Source organism: Ipomoea nil, unplaced genomic scaffold (genome assembly GCF_001879475.1).
Source record: "Ipomoea nil cultivar Tokyo-kokei standard unplaced genomic scaffold, Asagao_1.1 scaffold2484, whole genome shotgun sequence".
Lineage (NCBI taxonomy): Eukaryota > Viridiplantae > Streptophyta > Magnoliopsida > Solanales > Convolvulaceae > Ipomoea > Ipomoea nil.
In genome coordinates this window covers 141,085-157,401 of record NW_017618912.1, presented here as the reverse complement: position 1 = coordinate 157,401, position 16,317 = coordinate 141,085, and the positions used below count along the sequence as shown (strand labels likewise).

The following is a 16,317-nucleotide window of genomic DNA, read 5'->3' as shown; positions in this document are numbered from 1 at the left end:
AAATTTAAAAATTTTAATAATTGGGAATGAAATGTGAAAATGATTTAATACAATGGAATGGTGGAATTCTAAAGAGCAAAAACAAACTAGTCACCAAGGACATAGGGGATTCCAACACAGTTATTCTAGTCAACTATAAGACCAACTCGTGGTATGTGGTAATGATTTAAAAATTGAACATAATTTAAAAATTTTAATAATCAAGAATTAAATTGATGATTCCAAATTCATGCACAAATCTGAAAATTTAATAATTGGAGATGAATTGTTGAAATTGTCCCGTACTCATAGGATCAAAAGTGAAAAATACTCGTTATTGTGTGTTGCTCTAACTCTTAAGAGCAACCCCAATAAGGGAATCTTGCACAAAGTTTAAGAAATATTGGGTGTGATGGAGGAAATTAAAGAAAGGGAAGAGAGAGAGGGGGGAGTTGTGTTGGAAAAAATAGTTCAAAATCGTAGAAAATAACATATTAAGTGATTATTTTGTGGTACAATTATTAACCTGTCTACTATATATATCAAATAGTCCTGTTGTGACCGTTGAGTTTTAATTCAACTGTTATGAAATTAATTTTTTGAATTAATTTCAATTTTAAATTTTGAATTAAAGCTCAAGTTAATGAGTTGTTGTTACAGGAGTTAGAAAGTTGGTATTAAAAGCCATGTTAAAAACTATTGAACTCCTTCAACCCTATATAAGAAGAAGTGGAGGCAGCATAATTTTACAACCACATAAAATCATAGTTTTCAGTTACAAAATCTCTGCTTCTACGCCTTTCTTTAGCCTACTGTGTTCATTCTAAGCCTTGCTCTTAGCTTGTTCGTCGGGTTCAAAGTTTGGATGCTCAAACGTTGAACCGTAGCACGTTTTATTTTGGGAAACTTAGGCTACAACGCTCCTAGCATTTTTGGGAAGTAGCAAATAAAGTTTTAAGGAAAAAGTGATTAGCTCGACTCGTGCTAACAACCTAAACCAAACCCGAGCCATATCACTTCTCCATTTCCTTCTCAATTTTTCATAAAATAATAATCACTTTCGTAGGATTATTATTTGGGTTATTAAACGAAATATCCAACAAGTTGATCCTGCAAAAATGGGGATTTTGCATTCATTGGTGGAACCCAATGAAGAATAGTTGTGCCTGACACGTGAGGCGCAACTAATTTTTTTTTTTCTTCAGGTTTTAATTATTTTTTCCTTTTTTTTTTCTCCCCTCTCATTTTTTTTATCACACATGTAAAATCTCTTCAAAATCTTAACTCTATTTTTTAAAAAATTGCGTAATTATATTAGAAATAATATTGAATTAATAATTTCAGAGACTTAATTAAACCCCAAAACAACATCATTAGTCATAGTTTCAGAGCAATGATGCAATACTGGTTACTTCAGTTAGCAATAGTGTCACTATCATAGTGTCATCCGCATATATATATATATATATATATATATATATATATATATAGAGAGAGAGAGAGAGAGAGATGCTTCCGACGCCAACTGTCAATCACCGAGAGAGATAGTAGATTATCATGTCGAAACGGGTCATCTCCAAAATACACAATTTACATATTTAATGTTCACAATTTTTTAAATGATAAAATGCGAACATTAAGGTCCTATTTGGTAAAATGGCTGTTAGCTGATAGCTGTTAGTTGTTAGCTGATTGTGTCAAAGGGTATAAATAATTGATAACATTAGTTGATTGTAGAAAAGTGTTTGGTAAATTAGCTGTAAGCTGATAGCTATTTGGTATAATTTCTTTTTTCAAAAAGCTAATTGAAAAAGTTGCTTAGAATAGCTTTTTGAATTTTAACCTTTTAGAGTTGCAAAAAACTAATTAACCAAACATTTATATTGATATTTTAACTAAATCAAACAATTAATAGTGATCAAATAATCCAAAATTGGCCTATAGACCAATTTTTTACCAAACAGGGCCTAAGTATGTAAATTGTGAACATTCAATATTAAAATTGTATATTTTAGACCTAGATTCACCTTGCAAGGTGGACCTTGGTCCATGGTATAACTGCTCCAGGTTTGCATCTTCGACCATTAGGATACTAACACCCAAGACCGAACCCGCACAAAATGGTAGAGGTTTTAAGAGTCAAACTTTACTTTTAGATGTAAACAACGGTTGAAGATGAAATTTGGAAGCTAAATGTTGGTATTGATATCATAATATGAAGATACTTGAATGTGATTGACCACAACAAAACATCTCTTCTCGGTTTCTTCTAGGGACATAGCACCTTAGAGCTAAACCATCTACTTATTCAAATGGTATAGATGAAATTTTGAGGTTCTAAAAGTTCCTTACAACCATCTCTCTCAAACCAGAAACTAACTGAGGAATTCAGTTCAGAGAGATGGATTGTGGCCATCTAATGTCAAAAGCACCTTATACAACTCCGGGCGCCGATCACGAAACACCCCCCAACTACGTCTTTTGCTTTTGATATTGGCAAGATCAAACTGTGCTACAAGAACAGCTTCCTGCTTATCATCTGCGAGTGCCACAATTTCTCCTGTGGGACCTAATCAAATTATTGGAATACCAAGATCAAATAGTCAAATACCTTGTTCATCTCTATATGAGACAAACTCAACAGTTCAAATATATAAAATTATTCGAACGCTTCATTTAGTCAACTCTTTCCATTTCATGGCATACCTGCTATGAAGGAATTGCCATAGAATGTTATCTCACTCTTCCCATGCTCTGTCTCAATTATCTCCTTCCCAATGCGGTTTGAAGCTACTAGAGGTACCTTAACTCACAACAAGTTATAATAGCAATCCTCCCTTAGAAATGTGCTTTGAATGATGTAACAAATGGAATATAACTTATCTAAGACAACTTTAGAATATTATGATTCATAAAACTTACTACGTTAGCCCCAGCATGACCTTGCATCACTCGCTTCCAATGCTCTCGGGAATCAAGTCCGTCATCTTGAGGTTCAGAACCAATTGCAGTTGGGTACAACAGTATTTCTGCACCCTGAAGAGCCATAGCTCGAGCTGCCTCGGGGAACCATTGATCCCAGCAAATACCTACAAAAATAGTAGTGTCATTTTGGACTGGACTTTTATTATTTTGGAGGTCACCAATGTTAACTAAGCTTCTTGGCGAATTCTCATAAAGAATATTTAAAGATGAAGATAGGATATATTCTCACCCACTCCAATTTTTGCAAATTTCGTCTCGAAGACCTGTGCATTTTAAGTGTAAAAGGTTACCCAAATTCAATCACACAATCATAGATGCAAAAGACTTTTTTACAATTCACAACCAAATAAACCTATTCGGAGGACCAACTTAAGAAATTTACCTTAAAGCCAGTGTCACCTGGATTAAAGTAAAATTTTTCCTGGTAACCTACAGAACACCAAGTTGAAGGAATTTGATCAATTTTGTTATGTAGTTGACTTGAAATTTCACTCCTACAGTACGTCCTGCTCCACTTACCTGGACCATCAGGAATATGGGATTTTCTGTAAAGTCCAAGATCAGTCCCATCAGCATCAATCACAACTACTGAATTGTAATGGGCATTATTTGCCTCCTCAAAGAAGCTAACTGGAATTACAACTCCCAAATCTTTTGCAAGCTCCTGCATCCTGTAAAGGATGTACACGAAAAACACAAGTCTAGCTGGATTGAACAATCTTGATATATAAATCTGGGATATTTTGGTTTATCTGTATCATTAATTGAGCAATTTTGTGATAATAAAATTACCAAACAACTGAACAAGATGCAAAACCAGATAAATTAAGAGTTTTCACCTTAGTATTGTTGGATGTCCCTTGTATGGTTTTGCTCTTTGAAAGTAGTCTTCTCTTTGTGCTTGACAAAAGTAATAACCCTCAAACAACTCCTGAAATAGAAAACATGGAGAAAGAAGTTACAAAAAATATTAAATAAGTTAAAATATAGAAAATTTATTATATTTTATTTTTGTCAGACCACGAGGTGTCCTGAGCAGGCCCTAACTGTAGTAGGTACCTTTAAGCCCATACCATACTCAGACTAATCCCTATTCGCACCGGGTCAGCTCAATTAAGGGGCAAAGTGCTAGCCAGATTGGTTTTTCCATACGAAAGGAGGTTCGAACTCCCGACCTCTGTTAAGGGACGAGAGTGCACGGCCACTCACGCCAAACCCCAAAAAGCACACATATCACTACCCTTTGGTAACCTCAAAACATGCATACATACATACGTATGTATGTGTGTAAAATGCAAAGACGAATTATATAATATCCCTTTTATTCATAAGAATTCAAGGTTTAATATAAAATAGATTCCCACTGCACAAATTTTAAAATGGAATTAAATTAGGCACTATCCCAGATCTCCACTAGACCAATTACCCATTTTGTCACTCTTCTAATCCTCTCTAGTCATTTTAGCTCACTTCTAAATCTTGCATCTTTTATAGATTTTGGCTTGACCTGATCATTTCCTAATTAGGATGTTTCCTTAAACAGCCCATTTCACTAAGTGATCACTCTCATCCAACAGTGAACAGCAAATACTGCAAGAAAGGCTTATGCAAAGCCTCTGTTTAAGTTCATAACATTCAGAACTAAATTCACCAATCAGCACAAATGCCTCAGATCACTCACGCATACTATAGCTTTATAGCCTTATACAATGCTATGCACATCTTTCAATTTCAATTCGTTTTTCATTTTCTTTTATAGGTTGTTCACTACATATTCACCAAAAAATTAAACAATGTGAAATGAGAATACATGTCCCAGACTAGATCCACTTCTCATTCATATATTATGATACTTTAGACAAAAGCAAAGCATGGAAAGAGGACAAATCATTCCCTGCTCATAGAAACATACAATTAACTAGGAGGCAAAAGATACTAAAGCCAATAAAATTCCAAAAGACTTGGCAGTTTGAATTATATACTTATAATAGAGTTTTAGCCATTTTTAATCCATATTGTTCAGTTTTGATAGTCTTACCCTCATTCTTCAAAATTACCATGGTAACATCCCCAATTTTTCACAAAGTTACCCAATAACCAAAATTGGCATTTTCGTTTCCATTATTTTCCACTTAGCCCGTATTTTGGCATTTTCACTTTGCCCTTGACTCTTTTTGTCTATCCCTACCCAGCATTTAGTGGAATTAGCTACAAAGGGACAAACATAAGTAATTAAGTGTACAAGGAATGAAGACCTTCTGACCTAAAGCACACAATTTTCCAGAATAGGGTAAGACCATCAAAAGCAGTAAATTAACAAAACAAAACAAAATAGAAAAAGAACTCAATTATAATACATCAAGTTGCCAAATTAAAGTTTATCAGATTTTAGCACTAGAAATGAATAAACGATGTAGCTCCTGCTCCATCAACACCTCGTTAAGAAATGGCTTAACAAAAGAAATAGATCTAGTAAACACATAATTGTTTAACACGAAGCAAAAACGTATCCTTAGCAAAAGCAATTCGTACCTGTATAAGAATGATATTCGCCCCCTTCTCATGAGCTTCTCTAACCAACCTGCGTTAAAGGAGCCACGAAATGCAACTCTCAAAAACATAATTCACAAAATAAATAAATAAACCAATTCTCCAGAAAGAATCATTCACTATAAACTCACTAAGGAATGAGCCCTAAATCACTCATCAATCCAAATCTCGGCATAAATATCAATCATCTTAAAGCTGCACAAGACTAGACGAATCGTAAATACGGACCTCTCGGCGGTGGCGACGTTGGTGGCGACATCATCCGTGCAGGCGAATTGCAGAGCTGCGACGGTGACTAGTCTCTTGATCTCCGCCATTCTCCGCCGCTAAACTCCTTGTGCTTAAATCTCTTGCGTTAACCAACAATGAAATCAAAGCAGAGTCAATGATAAGAATGACAATAATTGACGCCTTTATTGCAGAGCGAATATGTGCTTGCTTGCAAAAAGCTGGACATAAAAACGGCGATTTTCTTTTTAGCTTTTCTAGTCTATGCAAGGTGAACCACCAATTGTAAATTGTTATGCCATGTACCCGGGTCCACTTTACAAGACCAAAGTTCAAAATATTGAGTTTGCGCGTGTGAAAATTAGGGCAGTCAATAATATTTTTAATTATTGAAAACAAATTAAGTACTCAACAAGTGAATATTCAATTTTGTAATTGTGAATATAGTGTTATGAAATTGTGAATATATAGTTCTGTAATTATGAATATAGAGTTCTGCACTTGTAAATATTGAGTTCTGTAATTGTAAATATTGAGTTCTGTAATTTTGTATATTGATATCTAAAATTGTGAATATAAAATTCTAAAATTGTGAATATAGAGTTCAAAGATTGTGAATATAGTTGAACGAATTTTGAAGACAAATGGTAAGTTAACAGATATGAAGGAAACAATTTTTTTTAAATTCAGACGGCATTATTTTGAAGCAAAATGACGTTATTTTGGACCCGGGTCCACAACGTAATTTACCAGTGGACCACGGCAAATTATGCTGTGCATCCGTATGCACCATGCATGGTGCATACGGACACAAAAACGACGTCGTTTTAATAAAACGCGCGTCTCCCCTTAAAAAAAATCAGGTTCGATTCCCAGCAACAACATATGAACTAAAATTCCATAATCGATGAACTATAATTTTATAATCTAATCTATGAACTAAAAATTCCAGAATGAATGAACTAAAATTTCATAATCTATAAACTAAAATTTCAGAATCGATGAACTACAATTCCATAATCGATGAATTATAATTCCATAATCAATGAACTATAATTCCATAATCTATGAACTAAAATTCCAGAATGAATGAATAATATAATGTTGTTGCTGGGAATCGAACCTGAATTTTTTTTAAAGGGGAGACGCGCATTTTTTAATAAAACGACGTCGTTTTGGCATCCGTATGCACCATGTGCATACGGATACACAGCATAACTATCACTATCAAAGCGGGTTAGCCAGCCCCACAGTGGACCTAATTTTTTGTAAGTTGTTGTGAGCTGGCCTATTGTTTTTTTTTTTTTTAATAATAATAATAATAACTTACTATTAAAATTTTGAAATTTAACCTCAGCTAGAGCTGTCAAAACAGGTAGACATACGAGACGGGCTAAAAAGCCCACCAATAATACTCGCCTAAGTGAGGCAGGGCAACAAATTATATCGTGTACTGCAGTGCATAATTGATTATGCACCGCGCATCAAAACGACGTCGTTTTATTTAATAAAAAGAAACAGAATCCGTTTCTTGCCGTTTCGCACCGTTTTGCAAAAAATAATTCTGTTCTTCAGTTTCATTTTGTATACACTGCAGTTTCAGTTCAACACAACTACAGTTTCATTTCGATATAACTACAGTTTTATTCAATATTTATACACTCAAATATGTGAAACTGTTATTTAATTTTATTTTATTTTATATATATTATAGTTTCATTAAAACACAACTACATGATCATTTCGATATAATTACAGCTTCATTGTACAATATACACTCAAATATGTGAAATGTTATTCAGTTTTATTATATATATATATATATATATATATATATATATATATATATAGGAAAAAGTTCCCGTGCGGCAGACACTTCCCGTGCGGCGGTGCGGCGGGATTACAGAATACACCAACAGTGTTATCAACATGCACCAACAGTGTAAGGGAAACGCACCACAATGAAATGCAAAAAAAATCACAGAATACACAACAGACCCAAAAAATACACCATATAACTCATCACACCCCAATAGTGTATTTCCAAACACTGTATGGTGTTTTTTCTCACGCCTAATGGTGTATTTTTGGTGATGCGTACCTAATTTGTGTGTATTTTTATGGTGTATTTTTCTAACGTTAATGGTGTATATTTGTTGAACTATTGGTGACGCCGCACCGCCGCACCTAAGGACACCGCCGCACCTGAACTCGCCTCTATATATATATATATATATATATATATATATATATATATATATACTGCAGTTTCATTTGAAAATATAAAAATAATACGTGAGGCAGTGTCGGTTTAGATACACTGTAATGTCACTCTGTTAACACTAACAGTGCGCCATTTCTTTACTTAAAGAAACGACGCCATTTTAATACGCGGTGCATAATCGATTATGCACCGCGGTCCACGATATAACCACTGAGGCACTGAGGTAGGGCACTCCAAAATCTTTAACTTTGTAATTTTTAAATTTTATAATTTGAAAAAGAAAAATGTAAATGCTAAGTGATAAGTCCATAACAAAACTACAAAAGTCATTATCCAATCCATCAATGCTATTCAAAACAGGCGTTAGTAGTTTAATTCAAAGAAGTAGAACCCATCACTTTAGAGTTTAGACTAGGCAATACACTACCTACAATACAAATCAACAAATTTACAAATCAACTTAAATACGTGTCCTTCACAAGAAATCAACAATTCAACATACAATGTCAACGATTAAATCATGCAAGAAAAATAATTGTAAATATGTAAATTGTGTATTTTGGACTTCGGGTCTATGGTATAATTGTTGCACTTTTAGTTGTTGGGTAACTTTGTGAAAAAGGGGATATGTTGATAAGTAATTTTGAAGAATGGGGGTAAGACTATCAAAACAAAACAATATGGATTTAAAATGGCTAAAACTCTATTATAAGTATATAATCCAACCTGGCAAGTCTTTTGAAATTTTATTGGCTTTAAGCATCTTTTGCCTCATAGTTGATTGTATGTTTCTAAGAACATATATGGACTGATTCCTTCTTTCCATGCATAAGCCTTTCTTGCATTATCTGTAGTTGAGTGTTGGGTGAGAGTGATTACTCGGTGAAATGGGAAACATTCTAATTAGGAAATAGTAATCGGAAAATTAAGCTATGTAATCATGTCCACCTTGCAAGGTGGACACGGTTCTATCTAGAGCCGTCAAAAATGAGTTTTACCCGTCGGGTCGACCGTACCGCCGTAGGTAGGGGACGGGTTCTTCAAATTTTGATCCGCCAGGAGGTGGGCTTTTTAGCCCGTCCCGTCTGGGTCACGGGTTTAGCCCGTGACCTGCTAATACATATATATTTAGTATTTAATACATGTTATTTTGGTTTGTGTAATAGTGTTAGTGTATTATAACTTATAGGGATGAGATTATGAGTTTCAGATTGATTGAACGAGACAGAGCTACAACAGAGATTAGAACTCTAACCACTCTTATACATCAGGATAACAGTTGGAGACTAATTCCTGTCTACAAATAATAATAACAAATAACATTATTACTCACACACCCCCTCAAGTTCAAGGTGGTAGAGAGACTACACTGAGCTTGGACCGTAGAGAAGTGAACCGGGCTGCTGGCAGCGGTTTGGTGAAGATGTAGGCTAACTGATCTTTCGTCGATACAAAGTTCACCAGAAAGTCCCCAGCCGCGACCTTGTCACGAACAAAGTGTAAGTCAATTTCCACGTGCTTTGTGCGGGCATGAAACACAGGATTGGCGCACATGTAGGTCGCTCCTAGATTGTCGCACCATAGTGTGGCAGGTGTTCCAGCATGTAACCCTAGCTCCTTCAAAAGTGAGATAACCCAAGTGACCTCAGCTGCGACGTCAGCCAACCCCTTGTACTCAGCCTCGGTGGAAGAGCGGCCACAGTTTTCTGCTTCCGAGAGACCCAGGATATGAGATTTGAACCCAAAAAGACTGCATAGCCGCTGGTTGACTTTCGATCAACCGGACATCCGGCCCAATCTGAATCTGAGTAGGCGTGTACATCACAAGTCGGAGAAGGCATCAACTTCAGACCGTATGAGAGAGTGGCTTTGACATAGCGTAGGACACACTTCAGAAGGCCCCAGTGTTCAGTAGTTGGAGCATGCATAAATTAGCAGAGCTGGTTGACAGCATAGGATAGATCTGGCCGAGTGATGGTTAAGTATTGCAGCGCCCCAGCGAGACGCCGATACTGTGTCGGATTATCAAACGGTTCTGTTGCCGGGACAGCAGATTGAGTTATGGAGGCCGGAGTGGCTAGCGGCTTGCAATCAGCCATTCCTGCACGAGTTAAGACATCATTCATGTAGCGGCGTTGAGATAGGAAGAGGTCGCCGTCAGTAGGAATGGTTTCAATGCCGAGAAAGAAACTCGGTGTGCCCAAGTCACGAATTTTAAACACAGTAGAGAGACGTTGCAGCAAAGTGGTGAGCAAGGTAGAATCGTTGCCCATCATTATGATATCATCGACGTAGACTAGTAAAAAGACTCGTGAAGCCCCTGCAGTGTAATGAAAGAGGGATACGTCTGTTTTGGACGCCAAAAACCCTACAGTTAGCAAATAATCATGCAGACGCTTGAACCATGCACGGGGTGCCTGTTTCAAGCCATATAGGGACCGTTGCAGATGACACACATGATCAGGATGTGTCGGGTCCTCATACCCTGGTGGCTGCCGCATGTATACGGTTTCAGCCAAGCGCCCGTTCAAGAAGGCGTTGTGCACATCCAGTTGACGCAGAACCCAACCACGTGAAACGGCAATAGAGAGTAATAGCCGTACGGTGGTCGGCTTGACAACAGGACTGTAGGTGTCGAAGAAGTCCTCACCAGCTACCTGGTTGAACCCCTTGGCTACTAGACAAGCCTTGTGACGTTCAATAGTCCCGTCGGCTTTTCGTTTTGTACGGTATACCCATTTGCAGCCCACGATGTTCATGTCCAGCTTCGCCGGAGTCAGCGACCAGGTGTTGTTGTGTACGAGTGCATTGAACTCCTGGTCCATGGCATCACGCCACTCGGGGTGACCCACAGCTTGAGAATAGCAAGTAGGCTCAGGTGTGGCTGTGAGAGCTTGGAACGGCTCATCGGTGCCCTGTGTCATGCGTCGTAGCCTCATGACATGTGCACGGACTTGTGGTCGTGCTCGTGCAGCCTATCGCCGCGCTGGTGGTGCGGTCGCGGGCCCTGGCAGGGCTAACCGTGGTACAACTGGCTCGGGTTCAGGCACCAGAGGAGCCACTGAAGCCAAAGGAACCACTGATGGCACTACCGGTCCAGAACCCCATGGTGTCGGTGTAGTTTCTGAACTTATAGGAACCTGCAATGGTAAATATGTTGCAAAAGGAAAGATTGCCTCGTCAAATCTGACATGACGGCAGATAAAGGTTTTGCCCATGCACCGGTAACCCCTAAAGGACTTAGGATATCTTAAAAACACGCAAGGTGCAGAACGGAACTCGATCTTATGCCGATTGTACGGCCTGAGATATGGGTAGCACCGACACCCAAAGACTCTAAAGAAAGTGTATAGAGGTGACGTATTGTAGAGGCATTCATATGGACTTTTGAACTTTAAAACAGATGAGGGCATGCAATTGATTAGGTGAGTAGCTGTCTCAAAAGCCCAATCCAAATATTTTAGTGGAACGGAACCTTCGGCGAGTAGAGCTAACCCGATTTCGACAATGTGTTTGTTCCGGCGCTCGACTCTACCGTTTTATTCGTGCGTATAGGCGCAAGATTGCCTATGCACGATCCCAATTGACTCAAAAATGGAATGCAAGTGACGGTACTCACCGCCTAAATCTGACTGGATGGTCTTTATAGAACGCGAAAAACGGCGTTCTACCATCACACGAAACAACTGGAAAACTTTATAAATATTTGATTTCACCCGTAAGGGATAAAACCAGCTGAAACGGGTGTGGTCGTCCACGAAAAGTACAAAATGTCTAAATCCATCCGAAGAGATAACGGGAGAGCCCCAAATATCTGTATATAAAAGATCTAGTACATCACTACTACTAGAATTGACCCTATCTAACGGGAACCGTGACGACTTGCCCAGTTGACACGCAGAACACAACCCGGAGGGACTCGTTTTATTGGACGTGACCGGACACCTTTTTAGAATGTGTTGTAGAACACGGGAATGTGGGTAGCCCAACCTGGAATGCCAGACACTAGAGGACGCGCGAGCACTTATGTAAGCCAGATGTGCCCGAGGAACTGACAGCTTGTAGAGACCTCCCACGCTAGGACCTTTAATTAGAGGAGTTTTGGTAGCTGAGTCCTTCACAACAAAATAATCAGCGTGAAATTCAAAAAACACGTTATTATCTTGTGCAAAACGATTGACAGACAAATGAGGAACAGATAATTGAGGAACATGTAGAATATTTGACACTTTAAGATTTCTAGACACAGAAGGTAAAAATGCATGACCAACACGTTCAATTCCCAAACCTGTACCGTTGCCAACACGGAGGACATCCCCGCCGAAATATGGCTCGGATTGCGCGATCATGCTCGGATCAGGAGTCGCGTGCGAGGATGCTCTCGTGTCAGGAAACCAGGCTTCACTGCCGGCGGTGGTTGCATCATCTCCGGCTACAACCATGTTTGCTTGCGGCTGTCCACTGTACCGATGGTAGCAACTGGTTGCGATATGCCCATAATTCCAGCATATTTGACAACGTGGAGTCCGGCCGCCGCGTCCACCACCCTGTCCGCCGCGCCCTCGTCCATTGTTCCGGCCACGGCCCTGGCCAGTGTTGGAGTGCTGTCGACCGCCAGAGCCACGATTGGAATTCTGCCTGCGACTTCGTGAAGCCATCATCGCCGTCGGGGAGCCACCAGCAACACCATCAGTCGCCGGAAAATCTTCCGCGAAGATGAACTGTTGAGCATGCAGAAAATCCGATAATTGAGGGATGGTTACTGGGGTTCCATTGACAGCTAACGAGGCAGCCATGGCGCGGAATTCAGGGCGGAGACCCCTGAAGACGTAGAGATTCTATTCGTCTAAGGACATTGGACGGCCGGCCAAAGCTAGGTCCTCGACGATCAACTGAGCTCTTCCGAGGTACTCGGCCGGCGTACTGTCACCCTGGCGTAAGCTCTGGAACTGAGCGATGAGATTCAGGCAACGCGCCCTTGTGGACGATCCCAACGCCGCGGTGACAGACAGCCACACCTCGCGCGACGTATTGCGCCCCACCGCCAAATACATTACCTCGTCGGCAAGGGAAGAGATGAGGAGCGAAAAGATCGCTTGATCTTGCTGGACCCAAAACGCATACGATGGGTTTGGGGTGGTGGCGGAGACCGTGGCTCCGGAGGCTTCATCGCCGGCGGTAGTCGAAGGAAGAACGGCCGGCGGACATGGCAGCTCGCCATCTACATAACCAAGTAAGCCTTGGGCACGGAGGAAGGGGATCATTTGTGTTCTCCAAAAGAGGAAATTTCTTGTTGTTAATTTCAGCGACACAAAGTGGTGCGCCGATGATAGGGAGGTGGGGGTTGCCGGCGAACCAGTGGTGATAGCGGCGGTAACTGTGCGCTTGCTTGAATTCGTCGACATTTTGGGGAGAGAGAGAAACTCAGTCTGATAGCAGATGAGATTTTGAGTTTCAGATTGATTGAACGAGACAGAGCTACAACAGAGATTATAACTCTAACCACTCCGATACATCAGGATAACAGTTGGAGACTAATTCCTGTCTACAAATAATAATAACAAATAACATTATTACTCACAATAGGATTATAGATTTATAGGAATATAATACTAGGCAGTGTTACTGTGTTAGTGTACTGTACGTCTGTACAATGATTTTTTTTTTTTAAGGATATTGTACATTGATTTTTTTTTTTAAATAACATAGTGAAAAAATTGATTGGCGGGCTAGCCCGCCCTGCCAGCGGGCTTTGGCATGGCGGGGCGGGCCGGCTACATTCCAAGCCCGCTAAGAGGCGGGCTTTTTAGCCCGTCCCGCTACGAGGACGGGCTTTGGTGTTTTTTGGCCCGTCCCGCCCCGCGAGACCGTTTCGACGGCTCTAGACTTCTATCATAATTATGAATATATAGTTCAAAAATTATGAACATATAGTTCTATAATTATGAACATAGAGTTGTGAACATAATTATAAACATATAATTCTGTAATTATGAATATAAAGATTCAATAATTGTGAATATGAAGTTCAAAAATTATGAATATATAGCTTTATAATTATGAACATATAATTCAGTAATTATGAACATAGAGTTCTGTAATTGTGAATATAGAGTTCAATAATTATGAATATGAAGTTCAAAAATTATGAATATATCTTTTTATAATTATAAACATATATTTCAGTAATTATGAACATAGAACTGTATCCACCTTGCAAGGTAGACACGCTTCCACAACATAACGCTTCATAGTAATTAGGTCAAGCCTTGTTTTCAAAAAAATTCGAAAAATTCAAAAAAAAGGTCAAGCCTAAATCTATAAAAGATGCAAAACTTAGATGTGAGTTGAATTGACTAGAGGAATGACAAAATCATTAATTGATCTACTGGAGCTCTGGGTTAGTGCCTAATTCAATTCCATTTTAAAATTTGTGCATTGGGAATCTATTTTATATTATTATTTTTTGGGGAAAGGGGATCTATTTTATATTAAACCTTGAATTCTTATGAATAAAATGGATATTATGTAAATCGTCTTTGCATTTTACACACATATGGATGTAACGGATCATGTGTAATCTTTTTAAAAAATGTAGTGACATTTTTATAAATAATTTAAATTTTGGTGTAAGTAACATGTGTTAAAAGTGCAAGTAATCAGTGTAAATGTGTAAGTAAAATCATTTAAAAGTGCAATCATTTTCACATAATAGGGCAAGTAGTTTACCTTTTTAATATTGGTGCATATAATGCTAGCATTATGAATACTTAATATTGTTGCTCGGTGTATATTATATTATTGCACTTCTAACACATTTTATTAGAACTCTATTATTCGTGTTAGACTAGGATTGTATCTAGCATCTCTATATATTCGCTCCATTTACTCTCAGACATTATTATTGAATACAACACAATTATATTCTCATCTGGTATTAATTAGCTAGGGTTTTCTTTTCCAACATCCATGTTCCTCACTTCGTAGCAGTAGCCGATGGCATCGAACCAAGATACACCGTATGAGAAGCGGTCCGGTCAACGACGTGACATTGATGATCCGTGTCAAATTTGTAAAGGTTTCGGCCACACAGGAGCCAATTTTTTTTGGCGTTATGATGATCCGTGTCAAATTTATAACCGTTTTGGTCACACGGGAGTCAACTGTTTTCGGCGTTATTCAGGGGCTCCGGGTTTTCAGGCTAATGTGGCCGTCTCTGGTGATAATGGTGATTCCAACGGTCCTCATCAGTGGTTCTCTGACACTGGTGCTACAAATCATGCTACGCCTGATTCTTCTTTGATGACTTCTGCGACAAGTTATGATGGCCCGGAGACTCTGCGAGTCGGCAATGGTACAGGTTTGCCTATTGTTAATGTTGGTTCTGCTTCGTTAGCTACTGATTCTATGTCTTTTAAGTTACATGATGTTTTGCATGTCTCTGGTCTCTCTTCTTCTCTATTATCTGTCCAGCGTTTTGCAAAGGACAATAATGTTTTCTTTGAGTTTCACCCTCTTTGTTTCTATGTGAAAGACATTTTGACCAAGAAGGTTCTTTTTAAGGGACATGCGTTTGGGGGTCTCTACACATGGCCTGCGTCTTCTGCTTCCCCTGCTGCATTTGTTGCTGCACGGTCCTCTTACGTTTGGCACATGCGGTTGGGGCATCCTCATTCTCGAGTCTTACGTAAAATTTTAGCGTCTTCGTCTGTTGGTACATTTAATTCTAGTGATCTTCTCAATGTATGTTCCTCTTGTCAATTAGGAAAATCTTCTCGTTTTCCTTTGTCTCGTGTCGAAACTACTAGTACACATCCTTTGGAATTAATTTATTCAGATATTTGGGGCCCTGCGCCATTACTTTCTGCGTCTGGCTTTAAATATTTTGTGTTGTTTGTGGATGATTACACTCGTTATATGTGGTATTATCCCATGCGTGTTAAATCTGATTTGTATGCTATATTTAATAAGTTTCGGTCACTAGTTGAACGTTCCTTTTCTCGCAAGATGATTTCTTTTCAATCTAATTTAGGGGGAGAATATAAAAAGCTTGGTTCCACTCTTGCGTCCTTAGGTATTCGTCAAAGGCAATCCTGTGCATATATTCCTGAACAAAATGGCAGGGTAGAACGTAAGCATAGGCATGTTGTTGAAACGGGACTAGCATTAATGGCTCAATCCTATGTTCCGTCTCGTTTTTGGGATTATGCTTTTGAAACTGCAGTTTATCTAATCAATAAAATGCCCACTCCTGTCTTATATGATAAATCTCCTCATTATCTTTTGTATCGGTCTCCTCCATCTTATTCATATCTGCGTGTTTTTGGGTGTTTATGCTTTCCAAATCTGCG

The 16,317-nt window shown here is 38.9% G+C and overlaps 2 protein-coding genes across 2 annotated transcripts; both read right to left on the bottom strand.

Annotated features, from left to right (window-relative positions):
* Positions 1 to 2,157: 2,157 nt before the first annotated feature.
* On the bottom strand, positions 2,158 to 6,006 carry LOC109153463 (N-carbamoylputrescine amidase). The gene is made up of 9 exons (XM_019301332.1): positions 5,743 to 6,006; positions 5,497 to 5,545; positions 3,804 to 3,895; positions 3,484 to 3,635; positions 3,347 to 3,393; positions 3,194 to 3,227; positions 2,902 to 3,068; positions 2,686 to 2,782; positions 2,158 to 2,548 (listed from the first exon to the last, which is right to left on the bottom strand). Exons 1-9 carry the CDS (start codon positions 5,829 to 5,831, stop codon positions 2,373 to 2,375), a joined length of 903 nt encoding a protein of 300 aa, XP_019156877.1. The 5' UTR covers positions 5,832 to 6,006; the 3' UTR covers positions 2,158 to 2,372.
* A 6,798-nt stretch (positions 6,007 to 12,804) lies between these two features.
* On the bottom strand, positions 12,805 to 13,371 carry LOC109153445. Its single transcript, XM_019301315.1, has one exon. It carries the CDS (start codon positions 13,369 to 13,371, stop codon positions 12,805 to 12,807), a length of 567 nt encoding a protein of 188 aa, XP_019156860.1.
* Between the last annotated feature and the right edge of the window lie 2,946 nt (positions 13,372 to 16,317).

Bases quoted from the DNA above. Each gene is read 5' to 3' on its own strand.
- LOC109153463 (XM_019301332.1), bottom strand. From the start codon at position 5,831: ATGGCGGAGATCAAGAGACTAGTCACCGTCGCAGCTCTGCAATTCGCC. The intron at 3,636-3,803 runs GTGAAAACTCTT...CATCCTTTACAG, and splicing joins GGACATCCAACAATACTAAG to GATGCAGGAGCTTGCAAAAG. The intron at 2,549-2,685 runs GTATGCCATGAA...TAATTTGATTAG, and splicing joins TGGCAATTCCTTCATAGCAG to GTCCCACAGGAGAAATTGTG.
- LOC109153445 (XM_019301315.1), bottom strand. From the start codon at position 13,371: ATGTCGACGAATTCAAGCAAGCGCACAGTTACCGCCGCTATCACCACT.